Raw genomic sequence first — 17548 nt, 5'->3', positions numbered from 1 at the left:
TTTATCGCGCTCGGATAGTTTCTGCGAGATCTTCTTCAGGCGTTCCTTGCTCGGCACGCTCTGATCGGGGGATAAAGATCAGAGCAACTGTAAGTACGAGTTCTTAAAATTTGAGTTTTTCTTGATTTGTTTTGGTGTTTAGTTGATGCCGATGGCCGTGCATTCTTAGCTAAAATTTTCGACGAATTTTCTGGTCCACGATTCTCTTTATCCACTGATCTGTATAAAAACTGAACCTGAGGAAGGTAACTTGTCTTCTGAGGGCTTCTTCCCTGGGGAACACTGAAGCCGGTGTTTAGATGATTGATTGCGTCGTCGCTTTTCTGCGGTAAATTAATTTCTTCCGGCGACAGGTGAAGTCGGTGTTAGACGACATGGCCTCTCGTTTGATCCTCCCTTGCAAAGGTTCCGGAGTGTTGCGGACCGGGTTTTTGGGGTTGCTTTCATCTATTCATGTGATTTTCTGAAACCTTTTTGAATTCCTTGCTATGACTCCACGTTGGTCTGCTTCATTTGTTTTTCCGTCTCCGAGAGGAAATGTCTAGCTTTGCTTAGAGCCGGGGATTTCGAGATTTCACGTAGTTCATCATCCTAGTCCCGGGCGAAGGCTTCCTGCTTCCTAGATACTAAGCTTCCTATCTTTCCGTTTGCATTTTCTGCGAGCTATGGCATCTATTTTTACTCGTTTATTTTTGCACATTCTCATTTTTCAGGTCGACTCGGCCCGCGTAAACCGTCACCTGTGCCGTCCAACAAGAGGTTTCTATCAGAATACGTCAAAAATTAGTAGTTTGGTAAAGTTATTTTGTCTCTTAAACCGAAATTGGCATTTGCTTTCGTATTCTTTAGTGGTAAATTAACATGAAATCGATACTTTATGTCTCTAGGGCACAGAAGGGAAGTGCCGACCGCTCTCTGTGTCGTTTGCTGTAAGTCAGTCTAAACTTATTTTTACTTTACGCCGTAATGTTTGGGATTACTTCAACAAGTTTCCTTCTTCCTTCTTACTGTGTTTGCTTGATCAGTTTTAATTTGAGTCGACATGCTTTTTAGAGGTCATGATCAATGGGAAAGTTATCATCCCCGAACTGTGAGATATCATTCCGTTGGATATTATTTTCCCAACCGAGAAAACATGATTTGCATTCGACAAACTGTTTGGGGCAGCAGCAAGTTTTTCTCTTTCACTCCAACAATTTTTAGACAATATCTCATAAGAGAAATTGGGTCTTGATTCCCATGGTCGTAGGTGGTACCCTTGTGAAAAAATAATTTATAGAAGTAGGCGAACTTATGAGAACGAGAAGCAAAAATATCTTCTCTTGCCCAGTTCTCTGCAAACTGGTACCCTTGTCAGGCTTTGTGGACTGGCGTGTTTCAAGTCATGTTTGGCCGCTTGGGAATGATGGTCCTAGATTTCTTGCATGCTGTTTTCGTTTCTCTAAGGAATTATGATTGAATGAATACTTATATCGACTCTGAAGGTATCTCCTGCTTTTATTGGATTTCTCATTTTTATATTGAATTTTTTTTATTATGTTTTAAGGAAATCAAGCACGCAAAGAAGAAACTTAGCTGTTCTGTTGCTACCCAGTCTGCACCATCTCAGACAGAAGAATCAAAGATGGATGTCCCCAAGGAGATATTCTTGAAGGATTATAAGATGCCCGATTACTTCTTCGATTCTGTAAGCAACTCTATATGATATGAAGTTATCACCACGGACATACGGGCCTTAGATATCAAGAAAAAGACTCAATTCGTGCGATAGTTTTGCAAACATTTGAATTTTTGATTGCGAATGAACATCTAAACAAGGAAAGACTTGATAGATGGAATTAAACTGTTAGAACATTACTAAAAGAATGTTTCTCTAAGAAAATTTACTTTGATATACGTGTGATTAATTTAATATTTGGTGCAATGTCTCCCATAACACGCATTTTTAATGCATGAGATCTATCATTTTACGATTCAAGTGCGGAAAGTTTTCAGTGAAATGACTTGGATTCATAGCTATAAGATACCAATGACTTGGGATGGTGATATGGGCAAAATTAGACCTACGTTATTTTGAATCGTTCCATTTCCTCCTAGAATTCAATATAAGTTTCAATTGACCAATGCTCACATCCCCAACACATCTCGTATTAATCCGAATCCACTCTAAGACTCCCAGATTCTTACACATTTACAACAAGCCGCCTACACTTGAAAATTGGGCCATGAAATTTTGGCTGCAATTTTATTTAAGTTTTTCAGATGGATATCCTCTTTAATACTACGTTTGTTTCACTACCTTGGAGGGGTCCAAATTTGTGGTATTGGATTCTCTTTGACATACTTGGAAAAAACAGAACAAGGTCTTGGAAGTTTTATGGCAATAACTCTGTCGTGGAGCATTATAGTTTTTCATGAGAAGTTTATCATTTAGTATCATACTTATTCGATTTGAATGCAGGTGGATTTGTCCTTCTCATTGGGGGAGGAGAAGACAATAGTTTCATCAACAATCAAAGTCTCCCCGAGAATTGAAGGTTTTCCTCATATATTTCAAAATTTGCCCGAGTCTTTTAATACTCTTGCCATTTATATTTCAAAATTTACATCCGATCTATATTTCCTTTATATCCTTGAATTGAGTTGGGGTGTCTTTGGACTAACTTGTTGACTATGAACTTATATGAACGTGTTTCCTATGAACTTATATTAACTTGTTTACTATGAATTTATGCTAAACTTACATATTAACTACCTTCTATGGGTTTCAAGCTTTTTATCGTGGTCCCATTTAATCGTTGACTATAAACTTATGACACAGTGCATTCTAATTTCAGGAGTTTCTGCTCCCTTGGTCCTTGATGGACGTGATGTCAAACTATTATCTCTTAAAATTGATGACAAGGAATTGAAGGTATTTATCTCCTTTTGTTAAGAGATATGGCTATTTCCCGTGTCCTTAAACGATTTTTTCATTTAGAAGACCATAATTAGAAGAATTTGCCATTCTGTCCGATATAACTGGATGTGTGTACTTAGAAGCGTGAAGTTTGTAAGTGAAAGAAGTTTGTACAATCTTTTGTTTCCTCCATTTGATTGTGTCCTATTGGAGAGAAATTTTCATATTGTCCGTTTCCATTGACTGGAGTCTTGGGTATCCTAACAAACTCCACGTTACTTTATTTATATCCGTTCCTCCAATTTTCTTGGCGGGGCTTGGCATCTCCTAAAAACATTCCAGCATAAGATCAAGCCCGGCACGAATTTTTTGAAATTTTTTCTGCTTCTTATCCTTCAGAGTATTATAATTATTATTATTCATTGATCTCTTTGCTTGATGAATGCCTGGCGCAAACGTCCTATCTGAATTACGTTGACCACCTTACTTTGTCAGTACTTTGTTTTGCTGTTGTACTTGAACGGATTTCGAAATTGAAAAGATAAGATTGTAGAGCCTTACGCAATTATTCTATTCTTGGATAACTATTTAGTGTCATGTTTTTCCATGTGACCCATCTGATGTGGAGATACCCTGGAATCTCTCATGTCTTCATGATATTATTTGATTGGGTCATTTATGGATATGTTATGAAATTGTGGTTCTCTATGTAATTAGACTGTCTATTATCACATGTAATTAGATTCTGTTGGTCCATGTCTTTGATCAATGTGCGTGTGTTCTGCTCAATGACAGGAGGAAGATTTTCATGTGGACCCGTATCATTTGACATTATTAAAGCCCCCCAGCAAGACATTTGTTTTGGAAATTGTCACTGAAATTTATCCTCAAAACAACACTTCTTTAGAGGTGATCCAGCCATCGTTCATTTCTGCTCATTTTTTGTGGATAAACAGTACAGATGACACCAAAATATTTTATATTCCAGGGTCTATACAAATCTTCTGGAAACTTCTGTACCCAATGCGAGGCAGAAGGCTTTCGTAAAGTCACCTATTTTCAGGTATTCTGACGGAAGAACTAGTAAATTCTGCGTGTTCAGTTTCCCGCTCATAATTACTCACCTATCCCATTTGACCACATTTTTTGAATTCATTTTTAATTTTGATCCTTCCCCAGGATCGTCCTGATGTGATGTCGACATATTCTTGCCGCATTGAGGCTGACAAAGCCCTTTATCCTGTTCTGTTGTCTAATGGAAATCTAATAGCGGAAGGGGACATTGAGGTAACGGTACAATTTTTGATATACCCTGCTTCCTTAAATTTTTTACTAATGTTTTCGTGTTTCTGAATAGGGAGGAAGGCATTATGCTTTGTGGGAGGATCCTTTCAAGAAGCCTTCCTACTTGTTTGCTTTGGTTGCTGGGAAATTGGAAAGCAGGGATGACAAATTCATCACCTGCTCAGGTCGGGAAGTGACTCTAAGGATTTGGACCCCTGCTCAAGACATAGAAAAAACATCGCATGCAATGTATTCTCTCAAGGCTGCAATGAAGTGGGATGAAGAGGTGAGTGGCTTTCTTTTCTTGACCTTTTCTTTAATATGTTCCAATCTCTTAATTCTAATGGCAAAATTTTGCCTTCAGGTGTTTGGTCTTGAATATGACCTTGATTTGTTCAACATTGTGGCCGTTCCTGATTTCAATATGTAAGTTCGGGCTCATTTCTTGTTTGTTACCTTTTAATTCGATTATTTCAACGTAAATTTCTTTTAATTTCCCTAAATCAATGCTTCCTACCCCTTCCTCGATTAAAAATGACCAGGTATGAGGAGATGAAGTCTCTATTTTCGCATATTCGTTGGTTTCTCTGATGTAGAAATATGCCGATACTCTATGATCAATGGGAAACAGTTCAATACACATCTATTTCCAACTTCTGTCGTCCTTCGTGACTGATACTACTGAAATAAAAATCTGACAGACATCCATAGTGCTTATTTGTCATTATGTTTGTGTTTACTTGACTTTCTTATGATTTTTCCCGGTTGCATTGAAATGATAACTTTCTTATGTTTTATAATTTTCTTTAATCTATGATTAGCTTGTAAGAGGTTTTTGGAGTCTAACATTCGTTTTGATTAGCTTTTTTTAATTCAAAAAAAGAACATTCGTTTTGAGACACAATTTCCGGAGACTTAGCTCTTAAAACTAGTCCTTAGTGTTTCCTCTCCCACAAAAAGTCGCTAATTTTATAATAGGGAAATAAATAACCTCAAATTGATAGCCATCTGGGTATACAGTGGTTACTACTAGTCTGAGGATAGCTTGGAAGTTTTTATTGAATTTTTTGGCCGATTTTGTTTCCAAAATTTCGTGATTTCTTCTTCTTTTCGCGAGTCATAAATCTGTTGATTTTTTTCCCCTTTCCTGTGTTTCAATTATTTGACTGACATTTATTTTTAGGAAGAGAAGAAGCTGTTTTTTCTCCCTTTTTCCAAAAAAAAAAAATAGTTGACTTTCATTTTTAAAAGCTCATCAATTTTTGATCGAAATACAATTTTTATAATTTTGTCTTCAACTTTTTTCAGGGGAGCAATGGAAAACAAGAGTCTCAATGTACGGCTTGAAACATTTTGTGCTTGACGATTTAGCTGTTGTACTTTTATGTTCGTCATTTTCTGACAATCTATGGTGTGCTATCGACAGATTTTTAATTCAAGGCTTGTTTTGGCATCTCCCGAGACAGCCACAGATGCCGACTATGCTGCCATCCTTGGAGTAATTGGTCATGAGGTAGCTTGAGTAACAGTTGGTTACTTTGTTTTTCCTCGATTTTATGTGATTATTCGAAATATTTATTTGTCTGTCTCCTCTTTGCAGTATTTTCATAATTGGACCGGCAACAGGTCAGTTCATTTTCTCGTGTGGGATTTATTCTAATAAGATATATCTAGAGTAGAATTAGGGTAATAATTTCAGTTTAAATTTGCTAGTTTGTTTTGCCCGCTTCTCGTGTATTTTGTTTAAAGCGTATAAGTTGAAAGTAATACCGTGTTTTATGGCTTTTTGCTTGAGATTTACATTTATCTTATATTGCGGTGACATCCTGGGTTTGTTTTCTCGTTTTATTGTTTATGTGTGAATACCCCACCTGTTTGAGTTTCCTGAATGTTCTCAACAACTTGAGCTGTGTTTGGTGCCCCGGTGAACTTTCTCTACCTTATTTGGAGGTTCGGTTAATTTTTTTCTGAAAGAAAGAGGAAGATCACCGAGAATTGATGATCAACTCGAATTAAGGAGGTTCTGTTAACTATTTATTCCTGTTCTTCTGCAGAATGTTTTCTTATTTAGCGATTTAACTTTTCGCAGAGTAACATGCCGTGATTGGTTTCAGCTAAGCCTCAAAGAAGGCCTTACAGTATTTAGGGACCAGGTATTTGTTTATATTCAGAATTTTTTATGTCATTTGAATTGAAAATTATGACGACAGCACGAATTCCTGAGCCATTATGCTTCTCCGACGGATCAATTGAAATAGAAACAAATAGAATAAAAAGTAAAATAAAAATTATTGTTGCACCCGTATTATCTTTTCATCTTCATCTCTTTACCTTCTTTAGTTTTTTCTGAGTTGCTGAAGGTTTGGTTGGACATGCATTGGTCTATGGGGATGCTGACTTTTTTTTGTTTTTTAGCTCTAAGAAATTAGCTGCAGTGAGAAGATTAATCTCTAAATACCACCGTTAACAGGAATTTTCCTCTGACATGGGAAGCCGGACAGTCAAACGCATTGCTGATGTTTCAAGGCTTCGAAACTACCAGTTCCCCCAGGTATAACTCCATAATTAACCAGAATAAATATTTTCTTACTTGTAAAATTATCCTGAGTATGTTTGTTCAAAAAAAAAAAATATATCCTGAGTATGTAGGACTTGTATCAATCCTAGAACCTAACTAGGATGACATTGTGACCGAATATTGGACAGAAGAGGATCGATGATCGAAAAAAGTCGATGAAAACTAATGATTCTCATTAAATGAATCCATCCCTTAAACTTAGATAGTTTCTCTCTTGAACTATTTTGAATGTCTGAGCTTATCTGCGTTGAATTGTTGTCAGGATGCGGGTCCCATGGCTCATCCAGTTCGCCCTCATTCTTATATTAAGGTTAGTATAATGCGATGCTCATTAGTTGTAAAAATATCACCCTTCCCCCAAAACTTCGATTCTTAAAAATCTCTCTTCCACAGATGGACAACTTCTACACAGGTTGGTCGTCAGTTGCTGCCATGATCTACATCGAAATTATCTGAAAGATTTGTATCACCTATCTCTCCACGTTTCTAATCATTTTCTTGTGTGTTTTTTCCTTGATGGCGGAATGAATTGTCCAATAAAGTGACGGTAACTCTCACATCCTTTTTCTAATTCATATCTGCTTAGTATATTCTTCTCTCTCATCCTCTGTTTGCGCGTGCATGTGTAAACTCTCCTCTGTCCCCCGCATCAACTTCAGGTTTATGAAAAGGTTGGTTTTCTACCTTCAATTTTCCTTTTTGTTTATTATTTTTTATTCATGTTATGACATTGATTCTGAGGTGTCATATATAGGGCGCTGAAGTTGTACGAATGTACAAAACCCTACTCGGTGCCTCGGGGTTCAGGAAGGTATGTGATCTCTCCCATTATTTTCTCAGTTATTTTTAGATTCTTCTGATCAGCGAGTTGAAATTGTCTAATGGTTGGACGGTTTGGACCCCTCATTATGGATTATGATGATACAATCAATCAAATTTTTTTCTTGTGACAGGGAATGGATCTCTACTTTGAGAGACATGATGGACAAGCGGTGACATGCGAGGATTTCTTTGCTGCCATGCGGGATGCTAATGACGTGGATTTCTCTAGCTTCTTGCTGTGGTATAATTTTTATTCATTTTTACTTCTTCGTCTAATGGATCTGGAGAGATATTGGTTTATCAGGTCGACAATTATTTTGCTACTATAGGTATTCTCAATCTGGAACTCCTCAGATGAAAGTTGTGTCATCCTACAACAGTGAAACAAAGATGTATTCGTTGAAGTTCAGGTTAATCCTCACACTCGACTTTTTTTACTATTTATCCCAACTGTATGATATATTTTTTTTGTTTTTTCCCAATTCATCGTTTTTATCCCTTGTGCTCAAGTTTATTTTTAACATTGAGTCGTGTTTAAATGACAACGTATTAAAAAAATCCACAGTACTTTGAATTATTTAATGGGGGAATTTTTTTGTAGTATCTAAAATATTTTTTGAAATCTAAATATCAATTGTTGCTATTAATTCAGTGGGAGAGAAAGTACACTGAAAAGTCAATTTATGTATTTTTTTGAATTCGCAGTCAAGAGTTACCGGCAACCCCTGGGCAGTATGTCAAGGAACCGATGTTTATCCCTGTGGCTGTTGGGCTCCTTTCCTCAAGTGGAAAGGACATTCCTCTAACTTCGGTTTATCATGACGGAACCCTAGAGACAATCGCAGCGGATGGTCAGCCAGTTTTTACGACAGTTCTCAAAGTTAAAAATGTAACGTCTATCCACCTATCTATTATGGCATTATTGGGAAAAATGAATATTATTGATGTCACTTCCTTCAGTCATTGTCACTGCAACTTGTTCTGATTCTTTCTTCATTTACTGGTGCAGAAGGAAGCAGAGTTCGTGTTTGCGGACATTCCTGAACGGCCAATTCCTTCTCTGCTGCGCGGCTTCAGTGCTCCCATCCGCCTTGATTCTGATCTTTCTGATGATGACTTGTTCTTCCTGCTCTCTCATGATTCAGACGGATTCAATCGGTACTTTTCTGCTTTCTTCAACCTTAAAATCATACAAAATTAAACTTATTGTAAAAAAAATCTCGCGGGCTGTTTCAGCTGGGAGGCTGGTCAAATACTCTCGAGGAAGCTTATGCTCAGTCTAATGGAGAATTTTCAGCAAAAGAAGGACTTGGCCTTGAACCCTAAGTTTGTGGAGGGTTTTAGAGCAATTTTATGCGACCCAAGCTTGGATAAAGTAATTACTTTATATTTTTTTAATTTTTAATGTATCTTTTTTTACATCTGACGAACTTTTGTTCTGCAGGAATTCATTGCCAAGGCTGTTACTTTGCCTGGTGAGGGGGAGATCATGGACTTAATGGAGGTCGCTGATCCTGACGCGGTGCACGCCGTCCGGAGTTTTATCCGGAAAGAACTAGCACGACAACTCAAACAAGACTTTCTATCTACTGTAAGTCGTGCCTTATTCTCTCAGAACTTAATCAATCAAAACCTTCACAATCTCCTTTTTATATATTATCTTCCTTCTGTCGCAGGTAACAAACAACAGAAGCTTGGAGCCGTACAAGTTCGACCACGAGAACATGGCGAGGCGTGCTCTGAAGAACATCGCCCTCGGTACGGTCCTATCTGCAGACACATCGCCGATGTTTGACATTTTCCTTGTCTCACATTGACCGACTTCGCAGCTTACCTTGCATCCTTGGAGGACGAGGAATTGACCGAGCTCGCCTTGCACGAGTACAAGTCTGCAACTAACATGACCGAGCAGTTCGCTGCTCTCGCCGCCATCGCCCAAAACCCCGGTCAAGCTCGCGAAGATGCCTTGTTGGACTTTTACAACAAGTGGTCGCACGACTACTTGGTAAGATCCCCGATCTTTTAAATATCTTTTTTCCTTGACAAAATATTACCTTTTGACTTATGCCTTGTTTTGTGATTTTCCTTTTTTAATGATCAGGTTGTTAACAAGTGGCTGGCCCTCCAAGCCATGTCAGATATCCCTGGGAACCTGAAGAACGTCCAGAACTTGTTGAATCATCCTTCGTTTGACATCCGCAATCCTAATAAGGTTAAATTTTAACCCTTCTCGGGACATTTTATCTTATGGCTAATAATAATAATCTTTGGCGCAGGTTTACTCACTCATCGGAGGATTTTGTGGGTCCCCCTTGAATTTCCACGCCAAGGACGGTTCAGGCTACAAGTTCCTGGGAGATATCGTCATCCAGCTCGATAAGCTCAACCCCCAGGTTGACCTTCTCTCTGGGACCCACCATTTTCGTTGACTTTGACTTTCTATTGACTAAAAATTAAAATTTAGGTGGCCTCCCGCATGGTCTCCGCCTTCTCCAGGTGGAAGCGATACGATGCTGAAAGGCAAGCGTTGGCAAGAGTAAGTGAACTCTTCATCTGAGCCGTTGACTCTTCGAAGTCAGTCGTTGACTTGTTTCATTGACCGGTGCCGTCTTCTCCGTCCCCGCAGGAGCAACTCGAGAAAATCCTGGCGGTCAACGGGCTCTCCGAAAACGTCTACGAAATCGCCTCCAAGAGCTTAGCTGCGTAATCTGAGAACTAGTCACATAGGTTTTTCTGCCCTTGATGAAGCCGCAAACTTGTATTAAAACTGAATAAAACACTAAACTTTTACATTTATAAAATCTTCGTGGGTGCACGGCTGGATTGGTCTAGGAACACGTCCTACTCTTGCGGAAAAAGAAAGGGTATTTTGTGTATGAAATTCAAACTTTGAAAAAGTCAAAATTAAACCGTTGCAGATTTGTGGGGCCCTCTTATTCCACTATATAACCATGCCGGTATGAGCACGGAAAGCGGGTCTGCGCCATGGTAGTGAAGTTTCTTCTCTTCCTCTTCTTCTTCGCCTTCTTCTTCCTCCATGCTTTGCAGGGGAAGAGGGTGACGATACCGGACGAGCTCGAAGACGTCGTCGACGACGAGGAGGATGACGCGTGGAAGGAATGGGGGAAGAAGAAGCGCGTCGACGAGCGATCCCTTCCGCCGCCGCCGGATCTGTCCAAGATGGAGCTGTCGGAGATCCAGGAAGAGATGATGAAGCACCACGTCGGGCCATCGTTCGGGTTCGTCAAGCTCCGTCCCGGCGCCGCCCGCTCCCCGGTTAGTACCCTCGATCTTCGCGCAATTCCTTGGGACGTTCTCTTTTTCTTCGACGTTTTTCTCTTTTCCGTTTTGTAATCCTCTGTGGAGTCTCTGTTGGCTTGAGATTTGTTTCTCTCCGCGGAATTCTTCCTGATCTTGTGAAATGTTGCTGGAGCGTGCTTTTGGTTCCTTCGTTGGCTTGCAATTTCTGTTGATTTTGACGCGTTATGATTTGGTTTTTCCTTCACGGATTCTTCATGTTCTCGAGAGATGTTGCTGGATCATGCCTTGTGGCTTCCCTATTTGCCAGGGATTTCTATCGGCTTCGATGCATTTATTATTTTGATTGTTCTCCATGGAATTCGTCCTGTTCTGGAGAAACCTTGCTGAATCATGGTTTGTGGCATCTGTATCTGCCTCGTATTTTTGTTGATTTCGCTGCATTACGATTTGATCTTATTTCCCTCGGTAATTAAGAAACCTTTCCGGATCATGCTTTGTGGCTTCTCAATTTGCTTGGTATTTCTGTCGATTTTGATCATCGCGATTTGCTTTATGTCCTCGATTATTCTTCCTGTTCTTGAGAAACCTTGCTGGATCATGGTACGGTTTTTGCTCGAAATTTCTGTCGATTTCGATGCAATACGATTTGGTTTGATCTCCACGATTATTCTTCCCGAATCATGCTCCGATGTGGTTCATTTCTTTTATCAGCGGAACAATTAAAACCTAATTTTCTTCGTTCTGATCGGTTGTTTTGAGCCGGAGATCTTCCGCAAAACGATTGGTACTAATTTCATAATCGGTTTCAGGACGATGTGCCCGAGATTGCCATGAGATGGACGAAAGTTCTACGAACCGGATCCATCGAAGCGAAATTCATGGCGGTGGACATAAATACGATCATGTTCACCCTCGAGAAGGGCCAGGATACGCAGGAGGTACATCGTCGCATCAACTTTGATCATAATCTTTCCCAAAACATTCATACCATCAGCGACAAGAAATTCAAAAATTCGCCTCACGGAATGCTCTCTCGTTCGTGAATCAGCTCAAAGAGTTCATACTCAGCCAGCAGGAGGCTTACGAGATAAAGATCGGTGAGAACAAGTTCAGAAGACCCGGCGATCCTTCCCTCGACGATCTTCTCGACCGGCGCCGCCGAGGAGACGAGCTCTAGACCTCGTCGAGCTCGCAGCGATGGAGAAGGTTCTCGTTTCGGATCATTAGCGGATCCTCGCGGGTCCGTATCGGATCCATTTCCCCTCGAATTGTTCCTTATAAGCGTCCCCGCGAGAGATTCTAGATCGCGGAACAGACGCAAGACTTTGCTCTCCACGGAGCTTCGGCCGGTTCCTCTCGTTCTCGGTAGGTCCTCTGATGAATCGAATCCTTTGTTGTTGATCTCTGTTCTCCAAATCGGAAATCCTACGAGCTTCTCGTCGCATTTTAGGGTTCCAGATCTCGCCGTCGGAATAGATTCACGAATCAATCGCAATTGTATCGTTAAATTTTCCGTATGAATCGGTTGTATCGATAGAAGTCGACATCGCTGGCGAAGTTCTCGTTCTCGATCCATCGGAAAGAAGAATATGATAATCTAACGAAGAAGTTTCGGCGATGAATTTTCTGTTTTGATGCGATCTCCGCCGTTTGAATCATGATTTGACCGGTTCGCTCCCGTAACTTCCATGCCTCTCAAAATGGCCAAGATCCATCTGTCACTTTCCGATTTCTACGGTGCCTGTTCTCCTTTGCGAATCTCGTCTCGATCCGATTGAACTTTAAGAATTCTTCTCTCGATCGTTTGTTGTATAATCCTATCATCTTGCCAATACTCCCCTAATCTCTCAATCATCTGAGACTTGCCTTGTGCTGCAGGCGATCTTAGGGCTCGATCATGTCGGAGAACAAGGAAGAACAGGAAGCAACCTCGGCTCGCGGCGCCGACTGGGAGGTCGTCTCTCTCACGGCTTCTGCCTACGCCGCTGCTCCGGGGCCCGATGGCGAGGTCGACAACGAACCTTCGAAGATCAGCGAGATCGATCAATCTCCCGACGCCATGATCATGTCCAGGCATTTTATCTTCCCTCCCAGCGAGCACGAGAATCTGCCGCTGGAACCGATCTATGCGGATGTTCTAGCCGGAAATGTTGAAGAAGCTCTCATCCTCGAAACCCTAATCTCCGAGACTGCTGATCCTCGCGTTGAAGCTGAAGATCCAGTGAAGTTTGAGGTGTCTGGTTTTTGTTCTTGCCCCTCGGAAACAACCCATGAGAGCGAAGTTGCAGAATTGGTGGATTCTTCGATGAAGCTGGTAGAAGAGGCTGAGATTGAGGATTCTGGGAACCCTGGGGAAGCTTGGTGGAAGAAGCAGATTTTAACGGTTTATACTCAGGCTAAGGAGGCGAGTACTTTCTGGTCTCTTTGTGTAGCTGCCGCTGTGATGGGACTGGTGATATTAGGGCAACAATGGCAGCAGGAAAGATGGCAGATTCGCAGTCTCAGGTCCCCATTTGGCTTTACTGATGAGGTAATTTTCATTTCTTGTCTTCGTAACATGAGTCTGAAGAAATAAATTTTCGTTGGCTTTACTGACGAGGTAATTGTTTACGCCGGTTTTTCATCAGAAGAAACTTGTTCTTCTGAATCGGAATTATCTTTGTAACATGAATCTGAATTGTCTTCGTAACATGAGTCTGAAGAAATAAATTTTCGTTGGCTTTACTGACGAGGTAATTTTTTATTCCAGTTTTTCATCAGAAGAAACTTGTTCTTCTGAATCGGAATTATCTTTGTAACATGAATCTGAATTGTCTTCATAACATGAGTCTGAAGAAGTAAATTTTCGTTGGCTTTACTGACGAGGTAATTGTTTACTCCGGTTTTTCATCAGAAGAAACTTGTTCTTCTGAATCGGAATTATCTTTGTAACATGAATCTGAATTGTCTTCGTAACATGAGTCTGAAGAAATAAATTTTCGTTGGCTTTACTGATGAGGTAATTGTTTACTCCGGTTTTTCATCAGAAGAAACTTGTTCTTCTGAATCGGAATTATCTTTGTAACATGAATCTGAACTGTCTTCGTAACATTAGTCTGAAGAAGTAAATTTTCGTTGGCTTTACTGACGAGGTAATTGTTTACTCCGGTTTTTCATCAGAAGAAACTTGTTCTTCTGAATCGGAATTATCTTTGTAACATGAATCTGAATTGTCTTCGTAACATGAGTCTGAAGAAGTAAATTTTCGTTGGCTTTACTGACGAGGTAATTGTTTACTCCGGTTTTTCATCAGAAGAAACTTGTTCTTCTGAATCGGAATTATCTTTGTAACATGAATCTGAATTGTCTTCGTAACATGAGTATGAAGAAATAAAATTTTCGTTGGCTTTACTGACGAGGTAATTGTTTACTCCGGTTTTTCATCAGAAGAAACTTGTTCTTCTGAATCGGAATTATCTTTGTAACATGAATCTGAACTGTCTTCGTAACATGAGTCTGAAGAAATAAAATTTTCGTTGGCTTTACTGACGAGGTAATTGTTTACTCCGGTTTTTCATCAGAAGAAACTTGTTCTTCTGAATCGGAATTATCTTTGTAACATGAATCTGAATTGTCTTCGTAACATGAGTCTGAAGAAATAAATTTTCGTTGGCTTTACTGATGAGGTAATTGTTTACTCCGGTTTTTCATCAGAAGAAACTTGTTCTTCTGAATCGGAATTATCTTTGTAACATGAATCTGAATTGTCTTCGTAACATGAGTCTGAAGAAATAAATTTCCGTTGGCTTTACTGACGAGGTAATTGTTTACTCCGGTTTTTCATCAGAAGAAATAAGTTCCCTTTAGCCTCCTTATTAATTACAGTTTTTTTTCAGAAGAAACGTCTTCATCTGATTCTGAACATGAATCTGAATTGACCTTTATTTTATATGAAGAAAAAAGGCGATTTTATATGACCTTGAGGAACGTTGCATACGGATGATAAACTGGTTCTGTGGTCAGTTCATCCATGTATCTGATCTGACGTGACTGATGAAACGAATGTAGCGTTTGTTCGCATGTGCATAACATTCCATTCTATCTTTCAATAATTTCAAGTAAATTTTGTTTCAGAAGATGAGCTGGTGGTTGAGCCGCGCCAACCAGATCAAAGAGGTCATCATTGGCAGTCGTAGATACACTCCGGCCATTCATGGAGGTGCATCTTCCAACCATTAAAGTCAACAGAGGAATCAGGGATAATGACGACGACGACGATGATGACGATGACGATGATGATGATAATGATAATGGTGGTGATGACAACCATTATGATTGGGTCCTTCAAAGCTATGTATATGCTTGTGTTTATAAAAAAAACCCTCTGGGGCTTACATTTAGATTGTAATTGTCACCTGCATGTTCCCATACAAAAAATAAGACATTGAGGTGAAAAAAATCATTTATTGTTAATACAGAGACGATTTTCAGTTGAGCTTGATTGTATGTTTGATAAATTTTACGGTCACATTAGTTTCTCAGAGGAACACTAGTTGATAATTATTATGTAGAAAACTAGGAAATGTGCAATATTCATCTAAATTATTGGATACTTGTAATAAGTGATTTCTAAAGTAAATTGAGCTGACCTCCATATATTGTTTTCTTTTAACCTAACATTGACTGATATTATTTCTTAAAAGGTGAAAATATGTGACAGTAGAATAAGAAAGTTTGGAACCAATTTATTTTCATCCTAAATGTGATGAAGAAAGACATGTTCAGATGAACTCACAACCATTATCATAATTGACTCATTGGAGAAAGAGAAGTTGCAAAATGACCAGCGCATCAAAACAGATACCCTGAAAATAAAGCATTTTGAGAGTATCTAAACAAACAACAAGAAATGCAGCCCGTGGTCAGTCAATAATGCAGTGGCATGACCTATAGTTTTGTTCAATGGGACCGGCTTTCCAATCTTCTTCATCTTCTGTGCCCACTTGGGTCATCCAAAATATTATGAAAAAATGAGGCCATGCCTAATCTTTTCGATTTAAAAACAAGTAGAGATTGGGCTTTAACTCGAATCGGGGGGCTGAATAATTTGCCTGTTCTTCTGAAATGATAGTTTCACAAAAAATGATTTCTTATTTTCGTATTTAATTACTATTTGTATGCTTTTGTATTGGTAAACCTTTCTGATCTATTATGTCTAATGATCATGAGATTTAATAAGAAAGCTGAGGGAATGTTTTGGAGATGACATTTTATAATGTCTTTTAACTTCTTTATTTTCCATTTCAATAGAAACAAGATAAATGCATAATACATACCTTGTCTTTAAGTATTTGGTCTGATATTCTCAAATCCTCAAAACTGGTGATTTCTGAATCAGCTGGCGCTTTATTCTTAGGAACAACTTTCGTGGGAGTATCGTTAGTATATCTATAAAGCTTTGTATGGTAAAGAGAACACTTGGCAACAAAGGTATGCCAAGAGCTCTCTTCTATTAGAATTGATATTTAAAAATTATTTTTTATTTATGAAATTGCAGTTTGTAAATGATTATTGATTCGTTTTAAAGCTCACATATATAGCAAAAAGGAGTACTCATTTGTAATGAATTTTCCCCGATGTTATTTATGGCTCCGTATTAGACGTATTAAAAACTATAATCAGAGATTAAATAACAACAAATATTTTTTGAATATCATCTTGTTTTGAAAATATTTATGTTTATCACTCAAAAATAAGATATAATTAAATACATTTAGGTATTTTTTCCTCTAATCACTTTGCAGCCAAGGCGACTGGGTGAGTGCAGGCCATCATCCTTGGGAAATAAGAGTAATATAAATAGTATCTACTATCTGCATAAGATGAAAATATGAGAAAATATAGTCAAATGTGTTTGATATTTTATGACATAGATTCTAATTTCAATGAGAAGATTCAAGAAAAAATAAGGCAATTGTTTACGGAGCCTACCATAACCTGAATACTACATAGATCAAACGGAAGTCATTATAATTTTTTGATATGATAGGATTATGTTTTAAAAAAAATAGTATTTTCATCAGGTGCAGGAAATAATGGGCGATTTCAAGAAGTAAAAATATTCATGATAAGATATAAGACGGAATAGAATTTTATTCATTGTAAAAGCTCTATCCAGGTTTTTTTTTAATTTTCTCATAAAATATACATTTATAGAGAGAAAATCCAAACCTAAGAGAATAAATTAATGAAACATCGTGAAATTATTAAACTGTTGAATTTTCTGACTTCTGTTGTATCCTAGTAACCCTTGTCGTAACATTTTTGTGTCATAAAAAGATCATCTGATAGCAAGCTATTAAGATGATTATTATTGACAAATAAATCAAACCCATCAACTGAGAAATTGCATGCATTGGTTGAAAATATCCCTCAAGTCTTCTACATATTCTATTAGATTATCTCAATGAAGGTAACCTACACAATATTTTACTTAAATGACACATTAAATTACTAAAATAATTCTATAAAAACTATTTAAAGCTTTTGAATACACCATAAGGATATATATAAGGCTATAAAATATTGGGACTAAAATAAGAAATATTATGTCTAAAAAATGGACATATTGATTTATTTTATTTCATTTTATCCCAAATAATAAGAATTTATTTGATGTCATTCAATTTTTATCTATGATTTTTATCATATTTTCCATTATTAAG

At 38.4% G+C, this 17548-nt stretch overlaps 3 protein-coding genes across 5 annotated transcripts; all 3 read left to right on the top strand.

The window, feature by feature from the left end:
- Positions 1-246: 246 nt before the first annotated feature.
- LOC144700131 (Peptidase M1 family protein) lies at positions 247-10414 on the top strand. The gene is made up of 33 exons (XM_078571539.1): positions 247-455; positions 714-794; positions 888-929; positions 1547-1687; positions 2462-2537; positions 2838-2914; positions 3695-3808; positions 3888-3962; positions 4079-4186; positions 4257-4469; positions 4548-4609; positions 5492-5519; positions 5610-5696; positions 5784-5809; positions 6273-6336; positions 6654-6734; positions 7024-7071; positions 7155-7173; positions 7304-7308; positions 7421-7432; positions 7516-7572; positions 7715-7824; positions 7913-7993; positions 8289-8472; positions 8593-8741; positions 8820-8958; positions 9028-9174; positions 9260-9341; positions 9413-9588; positions 9685-9795; positions 9860-9976; positions 10048-10119; positions 10210-10414. The coding sequence occupies exons 1-33, from the start codon at positions 375-377 to the stop codon at positions 10288-10290; spliced, it is 2946 nt and encodes a 981-aa protein (XP_078427665.1). The 5' UTR covers positions 247-374; the 3' UTR covers positions 10291-10414.
- A 123-nt stretch (positions 10415-10537) lies between these two features.
- On the top strand, positions 10538-12033 carry LOC144700130 (LDL receptor wingless signaling/trafficking chaperone). The gene is made up of 3 exons (XM_078571538.1): positions 10538-10859; positions 11654-11782; positions 11893-12033. Exons 1-3 carry the CDS (start codon positions 10569-10571, stop codon positions 12019-12021), a joined length of 549 nt encoding a protein of 182 aa, XP_078427664.1. The 5' UTR covers positions 10538-10568; the 3' UTR covers positions 12022-12033.
- Positions 12034-12067: 34 nt separating this feature from the next.
- Positions 12068-15318, top strand: LOC144700129 (ATG8-interacting protein 2-like). Of its 3 annotated transcripts, none has more exons than XM_078571536.1 (3): positions 12068-12209; positions 12723-13374; positions 14961-15318. In XM_078571536.1, the coding sequence occupies exons 2-3, from the start codon at positions 12742-12744 to the stop codon at positions 15060-15062; spliced, it is 735 nt and encodes a 244-aa protein (XP_078427662.1). In that variant the 5' UTR covers positions 12068-12209; positions 12723-12741; the 3' UTR covers positions 15063-15318. The 3 variants fall into 3 exon arrangements, with proteins under 3 accessions (XP_078427662.1, XP_078427660.1, XP_078427661.1); XM_078571534.1 differs by having other exon boundaries at positions 14958-15318; XM_078571535.1 differs by lacking the exon at positions 12068-12209 and adding an exon at positions 12529-12653 and having other exon boundaries at positions 14958-15318.
- The last annotated feature ends 2230 nt before the right edge of the window (positions 15319-17548 follow it).

Source organism: Wolffia australiana, chromosome 2 (genome assembly GCF_029677425.1).
Source record: "Wolffia australiana isolate 7733 chromosome 2, ASM2967742v1".
NCBI classification, from domain to species: domain Eukaryota; kingdom Viridiplantae; phylum Streptophyta; class Magnoliopsida; order Alismatales; family Araceae; genus Wolffia; species Wolffia australiana.
The sequence above is the reverse complement of the archived record's forward strand: the minus strand, read 5'-3'. Positions and strand labels throughout refer to the sequence as shown.

Coding starts and splice junctions, on each gene's coding strand:
- LOC144700131 (XM_078571539.1), top strand. CDS start 375: ATGGCCTCTCGTTTGATCCTCCCTTGCAAAGGTTCCGGAGTGTTGCGG. Junction 4,187..4,256: donor TAGCGGAAGGGGACATTGAG/GTAACGGTACAA, acceptor GTTTCTGAATAG/GGAGGAAGGCATTATGCTTT. Junction 4,470..4,547: donor CAATGAAGTGGGATGAAGAG/GTGAGTGGCTTT, acceptor TTTTGCCTTCAG/GTGTTTGGTCTTGAATATGA.
- LOC144700130 (XM_078571538.1), top strand. CDS start 10,569: ATGGTAGTGAAGTTTCTTCTCTTCCTCTTCTTCTTCGCCTTCTTCTTC. Junction 10,860..11,653: donor CCGGCGCCGCCCGCTCCCCG/GTTAGTACCCTC, acceptor AATCGGTTTCAG/GACGATGTGCCCGAGATTGC. Junction 11,783..11,892: donor AGGGCCAGGATACGCAGGAG/GTACATCGTCGC, acceptor TTCGTGAATCAG/CTCAAAGAGTTCATACTCAG.
- LOC144700129 (XM_078571534.1), top strand. CDS start 12,742: ATGTCGGAGAACAAGGAAGAACAGGAAGCAACCTCGGCTCGCGGCGCC. Junction 13,375..14,957: donor CATTTGGCTTTACTGATGAG/GTAATTTTCATT, acceptor ATTTTGTTTCAG/AAGATGAGCTGGTGGTTGAG.